The 19,827-nt window shown below is 37.7% G+C and overlaps 1 protein-coding gene across 1 annotated transcript in view; it reads left to right on the top strand.

Annotated features, from left to right (window-relative positions):
• The window catches only part of dnah7 (dynein, axonemal, heavy chain 7), a 422,487-nt gene that overhangs the window by 239,630 nt on the left and 163,030 nt on the right, over nt 1-19,827 (top strand). The window contains exons 39-40 of the mRNA XM_039755900.1: nt 1,558-1,888; nt 4,948-5,294. Coding sequence (XP_039611834.1) covers nt 1,558-1,888; nt 4,948-5,294 — 678 coding nt within the window. The remainder of the gene's footprint in view (nt 1-1,557; nt 1,889-4,947; nt 5,295-19,827) is intronic.

Raw genomic sequence — 19,827 nt, 5'->3', positions numbered from 1 at the left:
TCAATTCTGATGGATACGCCTCTTCATTGGGAAGAAACACTACTTTTCCAAAATGACAACACGAATTAAACAATCTACAAGTCTCTGAATTAAAGTTCAAATCCGAACAATACATTCAGTTTCTTTTCGCTGTTATTTCACTGAGTAATAATTTCTGTTTGTTTGCGCTAATGCGATCTTTACTATAATTTTTTTTGAGACTTTAGAATTTTAGTACAGTACTTTCATTATCTCTAACCTGCTCTGCATGTGTATTGCGCCAAAGTTTTTTAATTCTTTACGATGTTCTACTTTGTCATCTACTGCAATCTTTACTATCATTTTTTTGAGACTTTCGAATTTTAGTATTTTCATTATCTGTAACTTGCTCTGCATGTGTATCGTGCCAGCATTTTTGAATTCTTTGCAATGTTCTGCTTTTTCATCTACTCTTTGTCTTTTATTTCCTCTTCCTGGCCATGGTTAAATCTATTGGCACAAAGTCTCGTCTCACGGGACAAGAAAGTAACTCTCTGAAAAAGTCACATCTCGTTGCAGGCTAAAAAGTCTTGTCTTGTCCCAGGATTTTTAAAATTATAATAGAGAGATAATACCAGAACAGGCAGAAGAGAAAGCTGCACAATTATTCATGCATGCAGTGAGTTTTGGTGAAACAAAAACAAAAAAACAACCAGTTAATAGGCATCTAGGTCGCTGTTTGTCTTTGTCTTAATATGTTAATTGGCCTTTGGTTCTTGCTACTACATGACCTTTGAATGGAGAGTAAAATAGCATGGTCTCAGTATGAAAATGGCAGAAAGAGACCAGCAGGGCTCATTTATCTAAATTTAATGGTTATTGACATGCCTCTTGCACAAGTGGGAGTGTGTAGTTCCCCATGACTCAGCTCAGGCAGCTTCAGCCACCAGTCCAGTCCACCTACAGCCTGTTCATATGACAGACTGAGGAGATCGTTCCTCCCCCACACTATGCGACTCTTCAATTCCACCCGGGGGAGTAAATGCGAACATTAATTTTATTTTAATTCTTTTCATTTTTATTATTATTTAATTTAATATTGTTTCTTTGTATCAGTATACTGCTGCTGGATTATGTGAATTTCCCCTTGGGATTAATAAAGTATCTATCTATCTATCTATCTATCTATCTATCTATCTATCTATCTATCTATCTATCTATCTATCTATCTATCTATCTATTTGTATTTCTCCAGTTTAGCTAGCCAGTCAATTACAACCAGATTACAAAGCCTTCGATCCCCCTGTCCAGCACTTTGCAAAGGTTTTTGTCTGATCTAGTAGGGTCATAAATGCGCCCGAGCAACAACTGACTTATTATGTTCCATGAATTTTAATGGTAGATATTGTTAGACATTAACCTCCCTGTCAGATTAAACTTTTTAAAATAAGAATAAAAATGTATGGCTCAAACTTATTTGATAAAGACAATGTCCAAAATAGTAACCATGCTACATATTACCAGTTGTTTTTTTTCACTCATCTGTATATTGCATGGATTGCTGCTGTTTAATTACTATTTTTGTATGTTCCATTGCAGAGAGGTAATGAAAATGAAGCGACGTTATGAAGTGGGTCTAGAGAAACTGGAATCTGCAGCTTCTCAAGTGGCAACAATGCAAACACAGCTAGAGGCACTGCAGCCCCAGCTAAAAGTGGCCAGCAAGGAGGTGGATGAAATGATGATAGTGATTGAAAAAGAGTCCATTGAGGTTGCAAAGACAGAGAAGGTAGTTAAAGCCGATGAGGCCGTGGCAAATGAACAAGCCATGGCAGCCAAGGCCATTAAAGATGAGTGTGATGCTGACCTTGCTCATGCTCTGCCCATATTAGAGTCTGCACTGGCTGCACTGGACACACTTACACCACAGGTAAATATCAGCAACATTGATTTTACAGAAGTGGATTTACTGAGACAAATACCGTCAATCAATCTATATGTAAACTTTTATTGAGTGCATCACTAAAAGACGCACTGGAGTACAACTTATAAAGACAGTAAGGCAGTGAAAGTTCTAGAAAAATTCTTTTATAAATATAATGGTTATTGTAGATTAGTTTTGTTTCTCTGTTCTCCATTTGCAGTTGTCCTTACTAAGTTTAACTATTACCATTGATTTATATTATCACTATTAGGAGACTTAGAAATATTACATGATGTTTATTGTGTTTTGATGAATGTTGTTTTGAGTTCTTGTTAATATAATTATCTCTCTAAATGTATCTGGGAGCATTGTAATCAAAAGTACACCATATTAAAGTAAATAAACAGAAAAAGAAATGCTGGGACATAAAGAATGTCAAGAGGTGCCTTTGGAACATGAAGCACACAAACACAAAATACAACAGAACAGTACAACAGTACAACTTGCATAAGATTTTAAATCCCTATCAATCCACAGGGATTGTACCTCTGACCTTACTTTTTTTCTCTCACACACACTCGTGCAATACCCTGGCTTCTTCTCCTCCTGTAAGTTCGTCATTTTCCTAACTCTCCTTCCAGATCTAGAACTTCTAAGTCTCTGACCACTGATCCCAGGATGCCTCATGCGCTCTTTCTTCTGGCACACCTTTGAATTCTGTTTTTGGAAGATCATATATGTTAGGGTCCTCCTCTCCCTTTTAGCCCCTGTTTTTCTTACAAGCATGCAGAGATGTTTCCATATGTATTTCTTCTTCTTTTGGAGAGCTTGTTTAACTCTGACCTCTACCCAGTGCCACCTTTATGGTGCCCTTGCTGTTTCCAACAGCTTTTGTTGATGTATATAAAGGCACGCAATCAGTCATAACTATATGTCTACTTATACACAGAGTGAGTGGCTACCTCATTATTGTAGTTATATTTACCTAGTTGTTAGCTGAACAACCATTTTCCATAAAAACAGCCTGAATTCAACATGCTGTTGAAAATGCAGCACAAGGATGCTAGCCATTGTCATCTCAAGAGTCTAATAGTTACTTGCTGATTACTAGGTGCTGAATTTTTGCTGCAAACAAATTGTTACATTTCATGTCTCTGATAATCAATTGAGCTAGGCTTTGGTAACCGTAGAAGCCTCTTTATTAGATTTACTCGTAATTCACTGTTTTGCTTCTAAAAACTATTAGAGGACTTTCCTAGTCATGTGGCCTGTTGAGAACACCATCTCATAAATGGATGCAGAGCTTCTGTGGTTCATTTTATCTGTAACTGGCTAGAATGTTCAGATATCTACACAAAATTCTATCATTGGCCAACTCATATGAAGAGGCCGAATGTGTGCCTCATAAATAAACCCCATGCCATTACATCACTACAAGCAGGAAAAATCTGTGATGTTGTGGTATTTTTGTCCTACCCTTATTTTCCTATCATAGTGACGAAGCTTGATGTGAGATTCATAACACCAGGCAATATTTTTCTAATCCCATAGTATCCAGTCCTTATGTTCCAAAATCATGTTCTTTTTCACTGATATGAATAAAACTGAGCACTACTCATCTATGACAAGATATAGTAAATTGCATGATTTACCTTTTTTAACACCAGTGTTATGCTCATCTGATAGATTGTTGACTGTAATGCTTCTGTTACTTTACATAAAGTTGAGCGTTTTTGGCTCCTCTCACTTATAGTATTCTTCTGACCAGAGGGTGACCATTGTTTGGATTATCCAACACTACAGTGCATCCAGAAAGTATTCCCAGCGCATCACTTTTTCCACATTTTGTTATATTACAGCCTTATTCCAAAATGGATTAAATTCATTTTTTCCTCAGATGCTACACACAACTCCCCATAATGACAATGTGAAAAAAGTTTACTTGAGATTTTTGCAAATTTATTAAAAATAAAAAATTGAGAAAGCACATAAGTATTCACAGCCTTTGCCATGAAGCTCAAAATTGAGCTCAAGTGCATCCTCTTTCCCCTGATCATCCTTGAGATGTTTTTGCAGCTTAATTGGAGTCCACCTGTGGTAAATTCAGTTGATTGGACATGATTTGGAAAGGCACACACCTGTCTATATAAGGTCCCACAGTTGACAGTTCATGTCAGAGCACAAACCAAGCATGAAGTCAAAGGAATTGTCTGTAGACCGCCGAGACAGGATTGTCTCAAGGCACAAATCTGGGGAAGGTTACAGAAAAATTTCTGCTGCTTTGAAGGTCCCAATGAGCACAGTGGCCTCCATCATCCTTAAGTGGAAGAAGTTCGAAACCACCAGGACTCTTCCTAGAGCTGGCCGGCCATCTAAACTGGGCAATTGGGGGAGAAGGGCCTTAGTCAGGGAGGTGACCAAGAACCCGATGATCACTCTGTCAGAGCTCCAGAGGTCCTCTGTGGAGAGAGGATAACCTTCCAGAAGGACAACCATCTCTGCAGCAATCCACCAATCAGGCCTGTATGGTAGAGTGGCCAGACAGAAGCCACTCCTTAGTAAAAGGCACATGGCAGCCCGCCTGGAGTTTGCCAAAAGGCACCTGAAGGACTCTCGGACCATGTGAAACAAAATTCTCTGGTCTGATGAGACAAAGATTGAACTCTTTGGTGTGAATGCCAAGTGTCATGTTTGGAAGAAACCATGCACCGTTGTGTGTAGAATTCTGAGGGAAAAAATGAATTTAATCCATTTTGGAATAAGGCTGTAACATAACAAAATATGGAAAAAGTGATGTGCTGTGAATACTTTCCGGATGCACTGTATATCACATACAATGCCACCTGAATCAAGGTTTAATTTTCCTCAGTCCTATGGTACCTGCTTGTTTGCTTTAAGCAGCTTTAAGCTCAGTTGTGTGCAATTATGATGTTCTCACTGATAGAGCAGCCAGTTATTTGGAAGAGCAAGTGGACGTCATTATATGGTCACAATGTGTGTGTGTTTACTTATATAAAAAAGAAGTTACTCATTGTTCATTTTTGCATTCTTGCTGTTATCTTTAGGATATTACTGTGGTGAAGTCCATGAAAAGTCCCCCTGCTGGCGTAAAACTTGTAATGGAAGCTATTTGCATCCTAAAAGGAATTAAACCTGACCGGATCCCTGACCCACAGGGTTCAGGAAAGAAAGTGGAAGACTTCTGGGGCCCAGCCAAGAAATTACTTGGGGACATGAAATTTCTGCAGAGTCTACATGAGTATGACAAAGACAATATTCCAGCTTCATATATGAGCATTATTCGCAAGCAGTATATTACCAATCCTGAATTTGTCCCAGAGAAGATTAGAAATGCTTCTACTGCTGCTGAGGGTCTCTGCAAGTGGGTTGTTGCCATGGACTCCTATGACAAGTAAGAATGTATAACTCAAAGAGTATTTAGTCATTATAATAGCCATAGGCATTAGCATTTTGTTTTCTTTATTTAATTTGCTATGTATGTGTGTGTATATATATATATATATATATATATATATATATATATATATATATATATATATATATATATATATATATATATATATATATATATATATATACACTTTATTTAAATATGAGTATTCTTCAACTCCCATCCTACAACCTATTAAATATTCAGTATGAGAAGAGTGACAACTAAAACGCATATAAGAAAAGGATAGAGAGGATGAAATGACAGACATGCATGTAGGGTGAAGAAACTGGTGCTTAATTGAAATGTCAAAGTGAAAATAGCAGATGTCGGACAATTTTCCCTGTGTTATGAAGGGTGAGTGAATATATATATATATATATATATATATATATATATATATATATATATATATATATAGTGGCAGTAGGGGGCAGTAGTGCACCCTTGAACCCTCAGGTATGACTCCAAACACCGGGTAAAAGTCCACGACCTTTTTCTTTTCTTCCAGTGCACCAAGCACCTTCCACACTACTCATTAACTACACCAATACAGTACTTTAACAAACACAATAACCTCTCCTCCTCGCCCAGACACTTTGCTCCTCTCCCACCCAGCACAGCTCAGTGTCTGGGCTGAGGCACCGTCCTTTTATAGCCCCTGACCCGGAGTTGTTCCTGTCCCAGCAGTCCACAGTTCCTTATTCCTTCTGGGTCAGGGCAATCAGTCTTTCACATCACCCCGGGAGCACGCCATTCCTTCCCGTCACGTGACTGTGACGTACTCCCGGGTCATAAGGCACAACCGATCCCACAAGTCCCCCCACAGCGACTCCTGGTGGTCCCCAAGGTATCCAGCAGGGCTGTGTATAAACACTACAGAGTCCATAAGGCCCTGCTGGACCTCGGGGCACGATCCTGGTGTCGGGAGAGCTCCTCCTCTCGGCCTGGGGGTGCGGACCGGCCTGGGAAGCCGGCAGTCTTCCACAATATATATATATATATAGTGTCATGCCAGTGTTGTACACAAAAAATGCAACAATGGTAATGAACAACTACTCTGTTGCTCACTGCGTGTTCCCTGTTATAACATACATTGAATATAAGATGAGGTGCAAACAACATTTTACATTAAGTTTAACATGTCTCTGCATCATGTATGCATGCACAATGTATGAAAGTGGTCTGTTAAATGCTCATCAACTGTTACTATGTTTATTAGACCACTGAGAATCGTAAGGACAAAGGGTATGAACTAGAGTGTGTTTTTTGTTCAGTGTTTCACTCCCATTGTGCATTAAAATCTGACATTTTCCACATAATACTTTACATTAACTAACATTAATTTCATCTGCCACAAATCTAAGTCTCTATTCTATCCAATTCCCTCTGTAGCAATTTATCTGATTTTACATAATCTGCATTTCTGTCTACTTTGGCATCATCTGCAAACTTAACTAGCTTATTGGTTATGTTTTTGTCCAGATCATTTATGTGTACTAACAAGAGAATTGGCTTTACAATTGTTCCCTGAGGGATTCCCAATTCTGAGAAAGTTGCACTCAACATAACCCTTTGCTTCCTGTGTTTGAACCAATTTTGTACCCATCTACAGACCATGCCCTGAACTCCCTCTTCTTTCAGTTTACTAACATTTCATGTGGTATCTTATCAAAGCCTTCTGAAAATCAACATAAATAATATCGTATGCACTCTAAGATTATATCCTTTTGTTGCTTTCTCATAGAATTCCAGCATATTAGTGAAACACAGCCTTCTTGTCTGAACCCATGTTGCATACCGTATATACTTGCGGATAAGTTCGCCAATGGATAAGTCGGGACTTGAATTTTACCTATAATTTCTGGTGTTTTATAATGTTGGTCGTATAAGTCGAATGCGGAAAACTCACGCTATTGGTCCAAGAGGATATGATATGCTAACGCCCACCTGAGAGAGTAACCACGGAGCACACTGCCTTTTTTTTTGTATTGAGCCTACGTGACCACACGGTAATAACCAAACTATTCTGAAGCAACGTTTGCACTGATTTGTGTTTTTTGTATCTCACACCCTCATACACCTTTATTGTAAGAGCACCCCTTATCTACAATGGATCGTTCAATCAGAAGAAAATATGAAGCTGGTTTTAAATTAAACGTCATTGAACTAGCAAAAGAAATTGGTAACTGCTCTGCTGCTACAAAACGAGATTGGAGAAGTCAAGAAGATGTTAAAAAAAATGTAAGTGTCGGATTTTTGAAGGGGCGTATAAGTCTGAGTCTGATTTTATGAACGATTTTTCAAGTTTCAAGACCCGACTTCTACGTGAGTATATGTGATATTTACTAATACTCCTGTTCTACACATGTGCAGCTTGATCTTTTCTTTAATAATGGCAACCAATAGTTTACTTGAGATGCACATTAAACTTACTGGCTTAAAGTTACAATTTTATACAATGAGATAGTATTCACTAGCCTCCAGTCTTTAGGAGTTTCCCCAGTGTGAAGATATTTTCAAGAAATATGGGCCAACTGTTTCTATAGGTACTCACTAACTTAAGTAGTAATCATTACTTTCTCTGACAGCTCATTTCCATCTCCTCTGTGCACTGAAGGTAGAGTTTCATATCCCATTGGAGTTGATGCTGTTGACACACAAGGGGGTGTTAGTAGTAGTTGACAGTGGGGATAATGAGGTCAGGGTTGGTTCAGAAATGCCACTCAAAAAGTGGCAAATTCTCATCACCCACCTCACTCACAGTTTTGCTCTTGCATTCACTGTCGGCCAGAACAGATGCTGCATTGTGAGGTCCTGGCTGATCCATTTCTTTGCCTGTCTCTTTCAGCTCAATCTGTGGCAGGCCATATCATTAACTTAAGGCTGACTTAGACTTTGATGAAATGTTAGCTATCTTTTCCTTCTCTTTCTGACCTTTTGGTTTCCTGCTCATGTTTTGAATATACTTGTAATTGATTCCTCTTGGGTTAATTAAATACAAGATATCTTAAATAGATAAAAAAGATAAGTAACACCACAGCCAGTAGAGCACCATCTCAGATATCCATTTCTCACAACGGAAATGACATACTTTTAGCAGATTTGAAGCTGGCTGATTATTTGCTTACTTCATTAAGTATTACTTTAATTATTATTTATTTACTAATTAGATATTCTGTTGCAAATCTTCAGGATCCCATGGACAGTAAAAGTTCTTCAAGACTGTGACAATGATTGTTTTGCATAAGCAGAAAAGAAACTCTATTTTGCTCAAATCAAGCACTTAATAAAGCAACCAGTATGTCCATTTATTGACATAAACATAAAACTATGGCCTATTTGCAAGCTGAATGGTATTACATATAAAAGTGCATCCTGTAAAATTCTGCCCCTGTAGTTCCATTTGCAAAGATAGATCTCACTGAAGTAGCATTTGCCTTCTGGGAACACTTAGTAGAGTGTACACGGTTGCTCACAGATTACCAACACCACCTTCAAAGCATTAATGGTAAGACGGAATTTAGGAGTGTTTTCCTGTCTTTTGACTGGCCTTAAAAGCTGTAAAAAGACACAAGATAGCAAATAATGACTTGATTCTCATAATGAGTGACTTATTTGCTCTTTGGGCTGGTAATGTGTCTTTTATTGGTGGCAAAATAAATCATATTGCACCTCATGGAGAAACAACAATGCATACTGTGCAATTTGTACAGAGAGAGCTGCCAGTGGGACATAGCTAAAAGCTTAATCTGAGTGGCAGAACAGATTGAAAACACAATATGTGAGTCAGGAATGGCTAAAAGTGCAAGCCAAGAAAGTCAGAAATCACAGTCTACGGCGGGAATAGCTACAAATGCAGAGGCAGTGGAATCTAAAAGCATTGGGGGCTGCTAAAAAATCAATTGGAGAGGCAATGAATAGTAAAAACACCATCAAGGATCACTTTGAGAGAGTGAAACTAAAAGCAGCAGTTATGTGAAAAGGCAGATGAAAAAGCAGCAAACAAAGAAAGGAAACTTAAGGTTACACATGCATTAAATTAAAAAAGAGACTTAGCTATTGCTGATCTTTTCAATTTGTCAGCCAACATTTACCTAGTCAACAGAAACCTTTTAAATGAACAATATTGTAATGCCAAGGCTCCAGCGATGATGACATCTGGCAGGGAACATTTGGACAAACAAAAGTATGAGATTCTTTATTCACATTACTACAGTGCCTCTCAGCTTAGCACATGGTTTATTCTGTCACAAATTTAGGTTTTCTACAATTATATCCTACACTTTCCTTCATCACTGACCGTTTTCTTTGTTTTTTAAAAAAGCGATGTAAACATTCTTATATGTATTGTGATAAAGAAAAGGGTCATGGAAGGGAGGAAACATTGGCAAAGGACAGAGACAGGATACAGTAAGGCCTAAAACATAAGCAGATACACATTATTTAGGAAAAATAGGCATGATTCTGGAAGACAAACTCGTAAAATTGGTGGCACCTTCAAAAAAGACTCATAAATCAGGCCAGAAACTTACTGGCCTGCCCAAATATGGGTGTCATCCTGGATAGCTCAGGCTTTGGCCTACCCAAGCCTAAAATGTGTCAGTTCAAACATAGTCCAAGAACATAAAAGAAACAGCAAGAGTGCCCTATCAAGGAGAGGAAAGCCATAAAAAACCTGGCTTGAGAAAGACAAGGCCATTAAAAGAACTTTATTTATAATGAACTTTTTAAATACTAGCCGTGCTACCTGTCTAAGATGAATTGAAATCTAAGTAATCAACATTGACCTCAAGTTTTATATTTGATACACAGGTTGTCCATTTGGGGTGGTAAAATAAATTGCACCCAATTCCTTACCCTTGCCCGCAGCCTCTTCCTCTTTGGAGCGACCCATTTTCACTGCATCTGCTTACCGTCAATTGTCAAACTAATTATTCTTATAGTTTTTCTTATTCATTCTTAAAAAGTGTTTTTCTGGGAAATGAGTCAGTGGTCACTACCACATTGGCCTTTTTATTTTTCACTCCGCCATTGCCTGTTCTGTCTTAGGTCTAAAAGAGGAGCAGGAGACAAAACATAGTCAAAACCAGTAACCAAAACTAGGCACCAAAGCCTAATTCTTAATCAGAAATCAAAGTCAGAGGGAAAACTGAAAGTTCATAAACCAGTTGTAAGAGCCAGTTAACATTTTGAGTTAAACTCATATTAATGTTTGCTTAATTTGAATAGAATATAAATCTCTTCCATAGTTATAGACAATGGTATAGTCTTTTTCCCCTATAGGCTAGTAAGAGATGGAACCTTCTTAATATAACTAAGAAACTGTGTGATGATAAGCTTAGTTGTGTTTAAAACAGGGACTTGAAATACAGTTTTCTGACTGCCATTTTGAAATGGTTCAGAAATGTTAAGTAAATAGTAACGATTTGAGATGTAACAAGAATTAAGCTTTGAACTTTTCTTAACAAGAAATTTTCCTTTTTTTTTGCTAAATTAATTTTCTTTTTTTGTGTGAACTGTTTTACTGTTTAACTAAAACTTTTAAAAATGAAGATATTTTGTCTGTGGAATCATTTTGGTGCATCAGGCTTTTGTTGAATCCCATTTTTTAAGTTAGAGCTGCTAGAACTTTTTGGAAAAATGCAGCTACATTTTTGTTCAGAAAACTGTGTTCCTACCTCATTTCTGAGTATTAGACAGAATTAGACAGAAAAATTCACACTACATTCATTTGAGGTTTTTATACAAGTCACAGATAACAAATAAATTATCGCACCGATATTTAAGGAGTCAAGTTGATGACTTAAGACCCAATGCTGTCTGAAACCACATTCCTTGGCAATAAGGAACAGCTTGATAGTAGTGAGAATCATAATATGGCATTGCCCATATGCAAAACAAAATAATGTTGTGGCACCATGAAATAAATAATCTCTATGGTCAGGAAATATTATCATACAAAAGTAACTGCACAAAAATATTCCAGAAACAAAGAAACCCATATTCTCATGTATATCTTTGCTTGGAAAAATGTATTCTTAAAGGAATACATTTTTAAAGTGAACATCTTATAACATTGCCCACAAATAAAAGTTAACAGTCATTAGCATTACAGCTGTAAACTTCATTCGTGTAACGTGAGTGGTTGTAACCAAGTAGCTACAACACTGCTGTTGCCAGCACATAATATCAAACAAAAGAATAGGCCTGATAAAACCAATTTCTTATTTTTACATCAATATTTGGTATTTTTATTATCACTTTTGATTTTTTCCCTTCTTGTACATGTTTTGCCTATTATTGCAGATGAAGAGAGATTTAGCTTGGTTGGTTAATCAGTCATTTTGCATTCAGCAATGTCGCCAATTAATTTAATAATTTAATAAGGCTCCTGCTTTATTTATCTTACCTTCAGGGGGGTTCTTGAACTCTAGTAGGCGCTATATCAAATACAGGCCATTTACCATTTACCATTTCCTTGTTTTAGGAGGTGGGTCTCCAACCATTCAACTTAAATCAAAGCAACTGAAGCACACTCTTTTTACAAAGCACAGACAATGATTATAGAAATATAATAACTGCATATATGTATTAACATATAAGAAAGGACTCAGACAGACATGCATATGGCATAGAAGGGGCTTGCTGTTTACTGGTTATTTAGAGTTCTGAGTTTTATCTTGGCACAATGCCAAGTCTCTAAGGATGATGTCCAATGTTGTGTAGAGTTGTTTCTTTGTTGCTACTCTGGATTCAAGTGAAGGATTCTTCTTGTGTTGGATTTCACTCTTTCTTCTTGCTGCATGCTTGGCAAGTCCCTTTGCTGTGTCTTCTGCAACTTCATAGGGAACAACATTACTCTTTCTGGCATAAGAGTTTAAATGCTGAAGTTTCCTTCTTGATGTAATGGCTGTTTCTCAGCAGACTTGATCTCAACTTTCAGCTCCCCAAAGAGTGAGTGGTACATCAGCTTTCTGGTTTCAAAGAGCTTTTAGAAGGTCATTTTGTAAAGTGAGAACACAATTTTTACCTGGATGAGAAAGATTGTCCCAAGGGAGTCTCTAGGAGTTCACTGACAGAATCCAGGAATCTTGGTGCAGTTAGTTTTCAGAAGGGATTCTGACCAATCATGATTAAGTTAAACTCACTTCCAGTTACAAAATCAGTCTCTTCTCATTGCTGAGTTATTCTGTCTATCTCAGTTGTCATTCTTTGAAGTTTAGGTCTTTGTTCTTGCTTGAGTCCATTTTCCACCTTCTGGCCTGGAAGAGTCCCTACAAAAGGCCTCTGCAAACATGTCAATACAGCTCGGATTTACACCTTTGTTATTGGATGAAGTATAGGCTGGTCCTGGTGTGAAGAGTTCAGTTACCTGCTTTGGAATATATGTTGGCTCTTTGCATTCTTGTTAAATCTGCCAACTTAACAGGCCTGAAGGTCCACTAAAGCTTACTAGAATGGGCAATGCCTACTTTGTAGCAACCGAACAGTCACACAGATGCACAAACACAGACATCTGTCCTTTTATTAAGGCCAATAAGAGATGAACAAAAATAAGGTAAAAAAGGCACTCTAGAGCAAACCAATCCACACTGTAATCCAAGACCCAAAAAATAGAGAATGATAGCAAAAAAAACAAAAAACCAGTACTTAGAAATGGCAAGTCTCAGACTCAATGAATCAACTCGGCAGTCCATCCTTTTAGGATTCCACCCACAAAGCACAATAAACGCAAGAAAACATTGCAGAGTACATAGATGCTAAATAAAACATAACCATATCAATATTAACAAAAGGACACATACATACTGTAGAGTAGAAATGAATTTAAGCATAAGCTAAGGAAAAAACCCTGGCTAAAACATAACAGCAATAGAACAAAGAATATATTTTTGTCCAGCCCAATGCCGAAGGAATGTTCTGGTAGGTCCTGTATGTGTATGGGGAGCCTCAGAAGAGCTAATGAAACACATACAGGAGTTTAGGAGTGAGATGTAGACTGTGCATCAACATGTGATGTTGCCCCAGAATGCTAGAAGCAACATAACAGTTACCAGAAATATCTGACCTTCCTTGGAAGTCTATGGAGTCCTGGGAGAAGATCCAAAGATCACCATGCAGACAGAGATACATATGGCCACAGCTGGAAGAGCAGAGACCACATTGTCCTTTTCAGCCATGAGCCACAGAATGGGCTCCTTTAAATACCTTTAAATAAGTGGCCTTATTAAGGAATCTGTTAGCTTAGGAGTTTCTAGACAGACCTCTACCACAATGTGACTGTTGCAAAGGTAGGACTGCCTCAGTTCCAAAAGTAATTTCAGAGTTTAGACCCTTAGTGATCTTGTGATTGGGTTTAAACCCTCTTTGAGTCTACAGAGTCACAGAGCTTAGACAATGCCTTGACTTGGTGAGTTTAAGAGAGGCCAGGTTAACACAGATAGTTAAAGATGAGAGATAAGACTTGGAATGTTTTGTAGCAGCTTCTCTTCCGGAGACACATGGGGTTGAGACTTTTGAGGACACAGATTTTGTTATTTGCCTTTTTTATTTGCTACTGTATTTTATCCCTTTGTTAAACTCTTAAATTCGAGCTTAGTTACTTTGAATCATCCGTATGTATTTCTGTGTATACATGAGCCTTAAGATTAAGTTTTCTGCCTAACACCGATGCCACCATAATATGCTCTAACCTTACGCAGCCCAGAATTGAATAAAGTGGGTCTGAAAATGTTATGTTTTTTACTTTAGTCTCACATTATAATCTAGCTATGCTACCCATCTAAGATGGGTTGAAATCTAAGTAATCACTGTAGACCTCAGAATTAATGTTTGCTGTGCACCATCTATTGGAATGTATTTTGTAATGCATGTAGTAACAAAATGCATTGAATTTCTCATTGCAACAGATGATGCATTACAAACATTTTTAGTTATAAAATGAATTACTACAAGTGCTTGTAATGTGCCATCCTTTGAAATGACAAATGCAATGCATTTTACTTCTACAAATATTTGTGATGTGCAAGCTGTTGGAATTACAGAAACACAGAAACTGAAAGGACATACAGGATACATAGACACACGGAAATGTTTCCTTTTATAAAGGTGGCCCAGTGGCTAAGGCAGTGGACTGTAAAGGACAAGGTGGGTGGTTCAGTATCCTCCCCTGCCTCTCTGTACTTTATTGAGAATGTCACTTAATTTCCAGTTCAGCTGTGATTTATAAATCACTTTGAACTGACATTGTCTGCTAAATAATTAAATGTTAATGTTCAGCACTTGCCGTATCTTGCAGAAGGCATTACTTTCTGCTCAAGTCCAAGTGAAAATTTACATTCTATGCAGAAAAGGAGATTGTGAACCACAAACCTCTTTTTAAGGTTTTCCTCACAAGACCTGTCATCAAAATATTTACTGTATGTATCTATTCAATAAATAAAATCTTTGTTTATTGTCCAAGCAAAACTTAATGTAATGTGATATGAAGCTTAGTTGGAGCTTCTGGTCATTTGAAATGCAAATGTTTTACCACTGTTTGTACGCAAAAGAAGCTATGAAAAAAAAAACAAAAGTATGTTGGTTCAGCGTTTATTGATTGTGCCTCACAAGTTATGAATATTGTATTACACCCAGAATTTTGTCCCTGGCTTCTATTTATTTTCTGTTTTTTTATTGTTTTTGTTATACAGTAATCCCTCCTCGATGGCGGGGGTTGCGTTCCAGAACCCCCCGCGATAGATGAAAATCCGCGAAGTAGAAACCATATGTTTGTATGGTTATTTTTATATATTTTAAGCCATTATAAACTCTCCCACACTGTTAACATTATTAGAGCCCTCTAGACATGAAATAACACCCTTTAGTCAAAAGTTTAAACTGTGCTCCATGACAAGACAGAGATGACAGTTCTTTCTCACAATTAAAAGAATGAAAATATATCTTCTCTTCAAAGGAATGCATGTCAGGAGCAGAGAATTTCAGAGAGAGAGAGAGAGATGAGAGAAAAGCAAACAATCAAAAAATCAATACATGCTTTTGGGCATTTAAGTATGCCAAAGCACCTCGATAAAGTGGCATTTTTTAGAGGAGCGTCCGTATCCTCTAGGCAAACAGCCTCTGTGCAAACAGCCCCTCTGCTCACACCTCCTCCATCAGGCAGAGAATGTGAGAGAGAGTGAGAGAGACAGAGAAAAGCAAACAATCAAGCACCGCGCGGGAAGCATATCGTATATATCATTGAGGAGTTTTATTTAATACATAATACATGCTCTGATTCGGTAGCTTCTAAGCCATCCGCCAATAGCGTCCCTTGTATGAAATCAACTGGGCAAACAAACTGAGGAAGCATGTACCATAAATTAAAAGACCCATTGCCCGCAGAAATCCGCAAACCAGCGAAAAATCTGTGATATATATTTAGATATGCTTAAATTTAAAATCCGCGATAGAGTGAAGCCGCGAAAGTCGAAGCGCGATATAGCGAGGGATCACTGTATTTATTAGGTTTCGTGCATTGATGTTATTTCTGTGAGTTTTATTTATTATTTGTTTATCACATACTGTTTCTATAAAGTGCCGTCCATTCTGTGTGTTCTGTCGGTAGAACCCCAAGAGGCTGGGCCACCCTGACATCACTGCTGGGTTGTCCCAGTAGCTCTTAGGTCAGTCAGAAAGAGAGGTCTGGCAGTGGTTCAATGAATGTTATAGAGGCCAGTCATGAGTATTGCTATTTATTTATTTTTTACTTCTATTTGTCTTAGAAATAACTATTGTGTTAGTGTTTTGGGATTTGCTTGATGGTTTTCTCTCCCTTGTGAGGAATTTTTGAGATATATTTTGGAACTCTCTTCATTTATCTTTAAAATCAGTTCCCTATTTCTGGGGCCTGATTAGGTCAAAGCCTACAGGTTTTAGTAGAGTCTGTGTGACTTGAGGTGAGCTCTTTATCGGCAGGACAATGAAGTTCTCGTTCTGCTTTACAGTTTTTTTTTAGAAACCGAACACTTTTTTTGTTATGTTTCTGACACTGTGTTACAACAGTGAAGACTGGATTCAAAGCTCAGATGTAGTCATTCTCTCTGTGGGGCTCACATGTTTCCTTCATATTTACATGGGTTTTTTTCCAGAGATTCTGTTTTTTTAATCTAAATCTCAAAGGCATTCATATTAGGTTAATTGGTGAATCTAAGTTGGCATATTGAAGTTGGATGTGTCCATGAATGTGATGGATTGATTGCTCTTGGGATAGGCAAAAAAAAAACCCTGAATTGGAATTCACATGGCAGCATCACATCCTAGATAGGTTAACAATTCATCAAAGAACACAATCACATACAAAATCAAATTTTGCGTCACCTAGTCCCCATAATTGAGATTGTTTGGTCTGTGGAATGAACTATTAAAATATGTCGAGAGGGTGCAAACTCCACAAGGAATGCATCAGGGCCAGAAAACAGGTAAATAAAAATCCCTACTTCTTTCTAAACATTTGACTAAAGGAGGCATTGTAATTTAAAACAACACTGGCCATTAACTCAAGTGCAGCATGGTTAAACATAATCAAATAGTCAAACGAAACATTCCTGGAGTGATAACAATACATGTTAAACATTAATACATAGAAAACTGGGAAAAGGTCACATCCTAAATAATCTACATAGTGTAAAATGTATATACTGAACATTTCCATTGAAATAATGACTTAACGTAAAATGTTTTACAGGGCTATAGTGTAAGAAATTGCCTATCATATCGGACAAACAATTTTAAAGCAGACTCCACCAGATTGCATTTTTTAGATGACAGAATAGCTAATTCTGGGCATGCAATGAAAGAACTCAAGGAATTCAGTGAATAAGTTTTTATAGATCATAGACAGTCACCACTTTCAGCCTTGGAGTCATGGGCAGCGTTTGAGGATATCCATAATATAAGAGTGCCAGATTCTGAATATTTAGAAAATTCAATTTTTACATTTGCATGTGTGAAATACAGTGGCGGCTGGTGAAAATGTTTTGAGGTGGGGCTGTGGTACAGCAAACAATTTCTCAAACAATTCTTCACAAATCAAAGCAATATGATTTATTGCAATGCAGACAAAGTTAAAGAACATTATTAAATCATGTCTGATCAATTATTTCAGTATATATATATATATATATATATATATATATATATATATATATATATATACACACACACGACAAATGTGAGGACAACCATGTACAGGAAAATAACTGTGGTGGGAAAAAAAAAACTGCATCTTTTTTTTTTTTACTTATTTGTACAGGAATTTTGCTCTTCTCTCCTTCTGATTAACAAACTTCTCAATTACTTTCTTATTGAAGTCAGGAATGTCTCTGACAAGTTTCTTCTCAATAGAAAGCATTGCCAGAGCATTAAGGCGGTCCTGGGTCATTGTGTTTCTTAGGAAAGTTTTGATCCTCTTCAAAGTAGAAAAGCACCTCTCGGACTCTGCTGTTGTCATAGGCGTGGTGATTATGATCTTGAGAAGACTGACAGTCTCTGTGAAAGTACTTTGAAGATTGTTGTCAATGAAAAACTGGTACAGAGGCACTGCACCACTGCCTAGCGAGGCAACAAAATCCACTAAACCCTTAAAAATGCCAGGGTTGTCTGACGAGTCAGTCTCATCGTGCCCACGCAAGGCCAACTCAAAAGCCCCACAAAATTTAACACAATCAATTATCTTGGATAAAATATACCGATTTTATCTACCTCCTCGTTGTGTTTTCTTATCGCAATCCTGTGACCGTCGTCTAACTGAGTAGCGATGTTTACTCTTCCCAAAATGGCTAGTTTGACGGAATTATCCATGTGTGTCCTGGTGTTCTCATGTTTTCTTACTTTCTCGGACAGGTGCTTCATATCTCTCACTCCCGTAACTGTCCAAGCAGGATCTGTCCCAGTTGCTTTAAACAACAAGCACGGGAAACAAAATAAGGCATTAGCAGAAACGCATCCACATAGCCAGGCCTTTTGGTGTACCAACTGGAAGAGTAGCCGCGTGTACTTCTTCCCTTTTCGCTTATCTGCTGTCTGATTAAGAGGTTAGGCTGATCTGGACCCAGCTCCTTTACCTTCAGTTTTTCTGCCAAAGTTCTCTTCTCAAACGGATATTGGAGTAGAGATTGAACAGAGTTGGGTTCGTGTCCGGAATTAACAACACCTGAGTCCACCATTGTCACGTAATGTTAATTGAAAATTGCGCCACTACAGACCATCCTTGATTTTAGCTGCTTGGGCGACAGAAAAATCGCCCATTTCAGTTAAGATTTGAGGACGCTGATTGGCTAAATTTTATGTCACATCTTGAATATATTTATATCTTGAATCAGCATTTGACTAAATTCTACAAAGACCGCCTCCTTTGGGCGATATCTCGATCGCCCCTCAGCTGAAATTGAGACGTGCTGACAGGCAGAGAAGTTATATGGTGATGGTGAAAACATTTATTTTTACAGAAGATTTTCTAATATATCACATCATATAATTATACATTTAAATAATTTATATAATTATTATTTTGTGTGTGTGGTTCAGGGAGGGCGGCGCCCTAGCGCCCTCTATTGGCCAGCCGCCACTGGTGAAATATAAGAAGTCACTTTCTAACTTTGTCTAAGGGGCGGAATGGGAGGGCTGGAAGGAGAGGTTTCTAATTGTAAGGGGCAGTCAGACACACATTAGAAGGGGGCAGAAGTGAACGGTGAGGGGATTAGGAGGGAGGAGCAACTCAGGTGACAGATGAAGTGGATGGGATACATAAAGCAGTGAAAGGGGAAAGCTATAGGGCTTTGTAGTGCCTTGTTTGTACAGGACTAAGTTAAGCAAAATAAACTAGAAGAGGCCCTGACAACTGTGAGTCCTCGTTACCTGCCTCACTATACATTCATTACAATTCATAACTTCAATGGTTGTTTTTTTTAATGCCTCACAGATACTTTTCATCACAAAGTGCGCATGAAATTTTGTCTTGTTAGAGAAATAATCTAGTTTGATGATTCGTAGCTAGACATACTTAACAAATTTTTGAAAAATGTATGTTCTTGAATACATCAATAATTAGGCCATACTTAAAATAATAACATTTAAAATTCTTACAGTAAAAATTGCATGCATCAGCTCCACTTTTTGATTACTCCTGCATTTCAATTTTTTCTTACCTCAATCGTCATTCACTGGAGGATTGTGGTTATCTCTTTATGTCCGCTCAGAGGAGCCTGCTGGGCTGCATCTGTATACAGTAAAAACCCAAATAACACGTATAAGCTATATTATATCACTTTGGCATTTGATATAGTGAAAGTCTGATAACATATTGCAATAATTGTTAGGTTCATGCAAGCGTTCTACAAAATAATGCAAAATTATTTTTTATCTGCACTGGAAAAATGTGTGATGGGATTTCTCATATGCGTGACCACTCACTCACACAGATATTAGAGAGAATGAGAAATATGAGGCATAA

Source organism: Polypterus senegalus, chromosome 6, assembly GCF_016835505.1.
Source record: "Polypterus senegalus isolate Bchr_013 chromosome 6, ASM1683550v1, whole genome shotgun sequence".
Classification (NCBI taxonomy): domain Eukaryota; kingdom Metazoa; phylum Chordata; class Cladistia; order Polypteriformes; family Polypteridae; genus Polypterus; species Polypterus senegalus.
This window is presented reverse-complemented; position numbering and strand designations above follow the sequence as displayed.